The sequence below is a fragment of the Schistosoma haematobium genome, chromosome 3 (genome assembly GCF_000699445.3).
Source record: "Schistosoma haematobium chromosome 3, whole genome shotgun sequence".
NCBI lineage: Eukaryota > Metazoa > Platyhelminthes > Trematoda > Strigeidida > Schistosomatidae > Schistosoma > Schistosoma haematobium.
In genome coordinates, this window is record NC_067198.1 from 43880887 (window position 1) to 43890035 (window position 9149).

Below are 9149 nucleotides of genomic sequence, written 5' to 3' on the forward strand. Positions count from 1 at the left end.
CCACGGTTCTTACTCCTTCGAGAACTGGATCGCGAACTTCGACATACGAGATGGGAAACGAATTATTGTAATGCATCCAGTTTGTTTTCAAAACTAGCAACGGTGCGTGCGTGGTATGTGCGAAGGTCGCTCATTTCAACTGTGAACGACATTATGGCCAGGGTTTGTATGTCAATCTGGGTTTTTGAAATAGTATGCACGTAAGTTGACGTACGGTGCGTTACTTCTGAAATCTTGCCAGCCATGACGTCTAGGCAATTTATATCTGCGGGTTAGCTAGAAACACAAAGAATTCATTTGATTACCGTCGTCAATGGGAAAGAAGTCCATTTCAGGCAACTGAAACAGTTTGTCTTAACTATGAAGCAGTTAATGTGCTTGATTTTCAGACAGTGAAAATTTCTCATACTCTAGCCATCAATTCTGATTATCTAGATTCTCTAGTTTGTTCAAGCTCACAATTGTTTAATAATGGCCCTCATTCTTGTGAAAATATCGAAAAAAATCAAAAGTATTTTGAATCATCATCTAAACACGAACATAGATTTGATGAGCGTTTATCATGTGGTCAACTGTCATGTCCATCAAGTGATGCCGAAATTGGACAAATGAGTTCAGTGTGTCCAACAGTTGTTCATCTCACTACTGGTGATGCTAAACCGTATTATTCAAAGCTCACTGATTATTTATCACCACTATGCATGATTTAGGAAGACATTTTCCACATAAAGATGCGGTAACATGCTTTATTTTGTTGATTCCGTGATTTTCCTGTTGATACAAGAAGTATAACGACCATCATTCCATTTAAGATTTTAAAGTCTTTTGATTCATATGTTGCAAGATGACTTAATATATTGTGAATATTAGAGATTACTGTTGATGTAGTGCCTTTACGAGGATTTTCCGAATTGTCATTTAGCGGTGACAGTTATTTATACATCCTTTATTATTTTCCTGCGAGGGAAATAGGTCCCATTATACTACGTTTAGAAGGTAAGAGAAGTGGTGAGGTGAATTTGTCCTCGTTAGCCCACGAAATGCACCATGAATTTAAAAATTGATTGTAAAGCGCATTTGTCACAATTCACTTCTCTTACTTCAGAAGCAAACATTCAGTACAATTGAAGCTGGTGGTATTCTCAATTGACTTTATGTTTCTAATGTGTATCCAAAAATTTGTTTGAAAAATTCCCATCTCCAGATTCCAATTGGTCCATTTTCATCGATCTCGCCAATGATTATCTCTTATATTATTCTGTTTAAATTCAATTGCTCTCCATTCAGTCTAAGTCGTCCTCCAACAATATTCCGAGATTTTATGAATAACGTAGTTGATGATCTTAGCAATGTTAATAATTGTCATGATGACCCTTTTGTTCATGGTCCTGATGAAGCAGAACATGACTTATTTACCGCTTAAACTTTGAAAGCATTCTGCTCTAGAGCTGCACGTTTCTCCAATGAAGATGCATCTGTGATATTAATAAACATTTTAGTAGACGTGACAGTGTTAAGCAAAACTTCATTATTCAAAAAGTGGAAAATTTCTTACAAAATTCTCATGTCACCGTTCCTATTCGGATGACAAGCTGACTTTTCAGGTGAAATCAGTTAGTCAACTACCGAAGAACAAGGAACACTGGACAGTTTATCTAATTAATTTTGTTCATCCAAGAAATCTGAACCCTCATACTGTGAATGTCAAGAGATACATACTATGCACTATCCCCGAAAGATCTTTCCGGAGTTCTAGTGAGAAACCTAGAAAACTGTAATTCCACATGGTTAAAAGTGAGGAAAATATCACATGTGATAAATGTGAGTGAAACGTACTTCAGATAGACGGTTCCAGTTCTAATTTTGTGTCCACTTTATCTATAACGATGCCTCAAATAATTTCTAAATCCAGAAAGCTGGAGAAGGTGGAAAAGAGAATTGTGAACAATCGAGACGATCCGACAGAGCTGTGCATAGGCTCAATATACATGATGGACACATAGACAAAAGCAACAAGTGTCGACTGTGGTGTACAGTTATAAAAGTTAATGTGTTATTAAGTGTTTCATGTTCTGTTGTAATCTGTAATAACAGCGAAACACAATTCGATCCTGACCACAGCAAATTTGAATTTGCTAGTGAATAGCATTTAGGTTTTATTGTAACGTGAAGTGCCTGAGCATTCAGCTAGTCAGTATGGGTTCTTAAACGATTTATCAGAAAGCAAACTAGAATTATCCAATCAAGTGAAATGTTCTAGTGATGATGAATTATGCTAACGCATTCACTGTCGATGAGAACTTTTATCAGGCCTATGTTGTTCCACTATATCATACACATTTATGAACATCTTGTTGAACTGACATAATACTCAACCACTATATGACCATGAAACTGGTCGTCTATGTTCTAGTGAATATATCTATCTAAATGCAATAATCTCTCTGAAGTATTCCCTAACGCATCAAATTATATACAAAAACAGGCAATCATTCTTGCATCAATACGCGACAATAAGATCTACGAATCTATTCACACATCTCGGGATCTGAGTTTATTGTAAGCTGGGTCTACTGTAGTTAGAGTGTTGTGAAATTATGCTAACGCGTTTAAGATCGATATGATCTTGTATCAGGCTTATATTATTCCACTATATCATATACATTTATGAACATCTTGTTGAACTGGCATAATACTCATTAACTATATGACCATGAAACTGGTAGTTTTTGTTCCATTGAATATATATTATTAATCCGTGCAGTACCTAAGCGGGATCAGCATTGGCGACCCTGTGGTGATTATCGGTCGCCGAAAAACTCAACGTTACCTGATCGTTACCCCATTCCCCGTTTGCACGACTTTCCGCCTACGCTACACGGTAAACAATTTTTTTCTTAAATCGATCTTGTTCGAGCGTGCCGTCAGATGCCAGTATCATCCGAGGATACACAAAAAACTGCCATTATCATTCGATTTGGTTTGTTTGAGTTTCTGGGAACGCAATCTGAATTAAATAACGCTGCACAGACATTTCAATGATTTATTGATGAGGCCACTAACGGCCTAGATTTCGTTCTCGTTTATCTCGACGATGTAATAATGCCATCAAAAAACTTTCAGGACCAGGTTCGTTGAATGAATCCCGATGTTTCTTGGCGATGATTAATTTTTATTGTCGGTTTATTCTACACTGCTCAGCCATCTCACGACCTTTAACAGGGGTGTCAAAAGGCAAAGTCAAAACGTTCCTATCATCTTCCGAAGCGAAAGACGCTTCTTCTGTAGCTAGAACAGTAAATACGTCTGCTACCATGCTAACGTACTTATGTTCTGAACCGCAATCTACACTTATTATGTGTTCAGACGCGCCCCAAGCAGCAGTAGGTAAAGTACAGCAGTGAGTAAATAATGAAATATATCCACTTGGTTTCATCTCAAATAAACTACGACCAACTGAAACGCGATACAGCACTTCTGGTAGAGAATTAATGGCTATTTACTTAGCAGTTAAATATTTTAAACACTTACTGCAATGTAGAGATACTCACTAATCATAAACCTTCGACTGACGCCTTGATGCTAAACGCGATCTTTATTCTCCAAGAAAAATTCAACAACTAAATTATATTTCCCAATTCTCGATCAATATGCAGTTTATAAAAGCCGAGTCAAAAGTTGTGGCAAATACTATATCACGTCTCGACGTCGATGCTATTTGCTACATCAAAGTAATCGATTTCTTAGACATTGCACGTTTACAGTCGGATGATTCTGATTATGCTGCTTGTAAACACTTTTTGAATCCATCAAATCACTACGACAGCATACCGCCCAGCAGCACATTAACTGGTGAAACGAGCCAACAGACAACTAAAACGCCCACTGATGGTACAACCTGATGCAACCGGATAAAGTGAATTCCTACCTCTGAACTTATTGAGCACACGCTCTACAATTAAAGAGGATCTCCAATACATACCTGCACAGCTCCTTTACGGAACTATTTTAACCTTGCCTGGTCAAATAGTAATGTGTAAGGGCACATCTCTATGTACGGACATCACTTCCTCTTGCGAAAGACTAATGAACCATATGAATAACATTAGGCCTGTAACGCCTCGACCAGTTTTCTTAAAAGAGCAAACTAGAAAGCATCTAGATACATGTAAATTTTTATTTATTCGTGTTGACTCTGTAAAACGTCCTTTACAACACCCTTGTGATTGACCTTATGAAGTAGTGGAGAGGCAAGCAAACTATTTCACAATCAAGAAGAATGAATAAAGAAGACAGTTTCAATTGACAGGATGAAACTTGCTTTCGTAGAGTCTGAAACACTATGGATGATACTAAAGTTACAGCTCCCACAAATTTAGTTCCTAATTCCATCTATATACTAACAGAGTTGCTAATAACATTTAATTGCAAACAGCTTTTAGTAATAAATCATTTCTCATGTACTATTACTAGTGATGAATTCATTATATTATCCAAACATGTATATGCGATCCATATGAAGTTCAATATTAAGTGTGTAACGATGTTCAACTTTGTTGTACTCGTTTATTTTATCACATACATACTTATCACTTATGGATCACCCTGACAGAAATGACAAGAAATCAACTTGTTCAGACCTGTTTTTGATTGATCCAATATTATTATTGCATTGTTCCGTTGTACTATTTAAGCTTGGATTAATTTTAAATTGGTTATTTATTCTCTGAAGAAGTGACTTACACTAAGTCACGAAACGTCAGAAAATCCAATTTTCTACTCATTGGGATATTACAAACATATTATTTTTATTTATCACTGATTGTTTACATGATATAAACATGTCTTAATATTTTTCGGTAAACCATCAATTTAATTATGGTTATTAATAATATTATAACATTATTACTATTATACACTAGTTTGCTGTGTGTCGTGCAATAATTTGTTTCCCTCCAATGCATTTAGAGTTTACTTTGGGCATGCCTACACTGATATATGCCATAGAGGGGCGGAGTTATATTGTGACATGTATATCCATTGATCTTTGTAACGACAAAATAGAACTTATATTGTTTCAATAATTTGTCACAATTTATATAAAACCACACTTATACTGAATATCTTTTGTTTCTCTGTATCAATTGTGAAGAACCGGATATATTTGCTTGATTATATGCATACGGTACCGCGATTGCTAGAGTATAAACGCTATATCCGCCGTCTGTTCTTCTGTTTTATTGACCATAGCTTCTGATTGAACATTATCATAGTGTTATAACATCCTTTAGGGCGCTCTCATACTATGTTGCAGTGTTGGCGCGGATCGTTAATAAATAATACGCCGTTGATGCAATCACGTGTAGAGGAATTTTTGTTAATGAAGTGAACTCATTTGTGGTTTTTATTGATAAGTCTTGTCGATTGAACTCTATATTCGTTTCCTAAGCTATTCTGGCAACCTGCAAGCTAGAACTACACAGCGACCTGAACACCAGAGAGAAGACGCAAAGTATGAGAGGGATACTTCACTCTAAGTTTCCTTTTTGTACAGAAAATCATGGGTATTTATAGATGTTAGCGTTTGTTAAGTCAACATCATATTTCGGACAATCCGTTAACGACATATTATGCTACTGACAAATGGTAACACGCCACGTTGGAATTCTAAAATGCTCCATCGTGCTCTGATTGGCTAGGACTCTTTGGCTAGTTTTGGGCCTCTGGAGGCTTCGCTGAAGTTATCTCAGAGAGCAGTCTACAAGTAACGTTCATCTCATGACAACTACTATCATTTTGGTGTTGAATACAACATTTATATTGTATCTGTAATTTTTAAAATTCAGCTTTACTCATAGATAGAAATTTAGTCATATAATTTTAACCATATTTTGGTAAATTATTAGAAACTTTGAGTATTGTTACATCGAGAATAGGATATATTTCCGGGATCCAACATAGATTATCAAAGGTTAGTTAGATACGTTGTACTTCATGTAAAATCTAAAAGTGATTTTCATTGTGCTGTTAAATTAACGGATAAACCAACAATCGTTTGACATGATAGCTGGTCACTCATGCAGTATGCATAGTACATGTTCTTCAGTGAAATGTGATTACCAGTAAACAAACTAATAGAACGACAAGTGATGCTGAGAATTATAATTTAATCTAATGAGTTTAACAAAAAATCAAGCACAGTCGATGATGAGATAAAAAAGAGCCAACTTTTCCGTTGTATACAATAAACGATTTCTACATTCGTGTTGTAGTTATTCCGTCTTCATTAATTGCTTCCTGAGATTGCGATGATTGCACTGGCATACATAGGCTAAAATATTTGACAAAAGAGAAGAAATCAAGTTATGTTACTAGCAATCGAGTATTAAATTGTTTTGTAAACAGAGTAGATTTCGAATGATCTCATACATTTAAATACAACAGAGGCTTTGATAGTACATCTTTTCAACCTCAGTCTTAGTGTGCAGAGGTGCTCTGCCACTCATTCATATTCCATAGTGTCCACATCCATTCTCGACTGCTACGTTCGAAAAAAGTCTATACGTTTCTCAAATGCATCAGGCATACATTTTTCAAATCTCTCTCCTGTGTTACTTGTAATCTTACCAGTTCCCGACGATTACGTTATTTTAAAAGTGTTTGCACATCTATGGATGTCTTTATTATTAGTGTAAGAACTATCTATCTTTTCGCAAATTACCGTGTGATAAATGGCTGCGAATAGAGTGATGCAGTCTGAGTAAGTGACATTATGACATGGTCAGTACTCATTGCTCAATCATTTTCAAACATTCATTACTAGTTCTGGTTGATGAAACGATGATTTCCGATTAGTCGTACTTGTTAATTTCTCATTATAATGATACTCAGGTAGCCGCATTAAAGTATTTCTCTACTTAATTCCATTTTATTTCGAATCATTTCCTGTGTCACAAGTAGTTCATTATGGGTCATGGAGGGATTACCTCTCATGACAATCAGTAGAATTATCAGTTATCTCCTTGAAGTGTATATACAAATAGGTAGAGAGACAGATAGATAGTTAGAAAAATAGAATGCGCTATCATGTTCATTTAACTAATTCACATTGTCAGAATAGTTTCTATTTCGTTCTTTGATATGACTACTTTATCGTATATGCGGTATAAATGCATTTATCACTCATTTCCATAGATTATCTTTCTCATATTTAAGAATTTACCTAGAACCTTCACGATATCCAGATCGAGTTGCTATTTCTACTTCACTTGGTGATGCTAACGAAATTGTTGTAGTACAATGTCTGTTCTTCATTTTCAATATACCATTAGAGTTGAGTGAAATATCCATTCCGTCCACGTTAACATACATTTGTCCTAAAGTTTAAAAAGCAGTAAACTATGATTAGTGAGGCTACAACGTAAGACATGTTGATTGAATTGTGAATCATATCACAAATCCCCTCGAACTGTGTATTACTATTACTATTACTATTACTACTACTACTCCTTCTACTACTACTACTACTACTACTACTACTACTACTACTACTAATTCTACTACTTCTACTACTCCTACTACTACTACTACTACAATTACTACTGTAGTGGATAGAGATTTGATGAGGACAGCCAGTTTATTGTTTTATTTAGAATCACACAATGCCTGTGTAAAATATGAAAATCTTACATTTAATACATCACTTGCATTCTTCCTATCCTGTTACTATTTCGACTACTCTTCGTTTCCCTTCCTCTTCTCTTCACCCCACTTTTTAATTGGTGGGTATTCTACTTCCAATTCCTACTATCTACTAATTATGTGTGTCCGTGCATACCACACTACCACACTACTACTACTACTACTGACAATAACAATAATAATGGTAAGTATATTAATAATGAATAAATAATTCACATACCTGTCTCGTCAAACTCAATTGGTACTGCAAATGTGGCTGATTCAATTTTCATTATGCTTAATGTGCATAAAATCACTACAGCAATATACAATTTGCACATGTGGAATATCATTCCTACAGTTGATATTAATAGTAGAAAGCATCACAATACGACTGTTATTTTCATGAAAATAAGGAAATATTAAATCATCTCTGTACAAAACTAACCTAATTTAATACACCATTTGATCATGTTAATTTGATGTTCTTAATGCTGAATATCGGTACAAAACTGTTCTCTATTTCCTAGCACCAAATTCATCTATATTCACTCATGGTCACTTTGATATTTTCTCATTTATACATATTTATAGAGTGATTATAATCAGTGGACTGTGTATGATCTACACTAGAATTATGTACTGACTGGGGACTCCCATATTAGGACGAAACAGCTATCAAGTGCTTCCAGGTTTTCCATGGCGGTCTAGATTTAATTGACTCATGAATTCAACTATTAGATATTAATTTATTTGGAGAGACGAACAGTCAATGTCAAGTTTACGTTTCATGATTAACTTGGATGAAAATGTTGTGGAGTTGTCAATGAACCTTGAAATCTTACGTTATTTCATTTTGCTTCTCATTAGTAGTGCAACAGTACACCTGTTCGACAATCATCTATTCGTACAATCTACCCATTATGTGCAGTTTCGGAATCTATTTCATTGTGATCGTTGATCCATAAATGCCCTTGACCAGTTTAATATTTTCACATGTTTATAGAGTAAAATCTGATAAAGATCGTATTGACAACATTAGTGTTCGCTCATATGTGTTGTCTTAGTCTTGAATTCAACAAACGAATTCTTGTTTCGTAAGTGGGTTATAATACGTATTACATACATATTACAGACATAGAGTATACTGATGAACCAATACACTTGTGTACCTGAAATAAACTCATTGTAATGCATCTCCTAAACTTCTATGAATTACCAAGTCAGAAGATAGGTAAACAAGCTCAGTCACAGATTACATTTCATTATGAAAATATTACAGAATAACTTACTGCAATTGTCCTATTATTGTTAGAGATATGACTTGGAGGAGTGAACAATTTATACAGATGAATTGAACGATAAGCCAATGAAAAACCGTTGTATGAGATTAAATGTAAGTTATGAACCATAATGTGCCGACATAAACTACAGTTTTATACGAAAAAACCACCTAACGACTCAATGTA

At 35.1% G+C, this 9149-nt stretch overlaps 1 protein-coding gene across 1 annotated transcript; it reads right to left on the minus strand.

Moving 5' to 3' along the window:
- Window positions 1–6147: 6147 nt before the first annotated feature.
- On the minus strand, window positions 6148–8033 carry MS3_00000150 (uncharacterized protein; the record flags this gene model as incomplete). Its single annotated transcript, XM_051208034.1, has 3 exons — window positions 6148–6331; window positions 7223–7376; window positions 7922–8033. 3 exons carry the CDS (start codon window positions 8031–8033, stop codon window positions 6256–6258), a joined length of 342 nt encoding a protein of 113 aa, XP_051069953.1. The 3' UTR covers window positions 6148–6255.
- Window positions 8034–9149: the final 1116 nt, after the last annotated feature.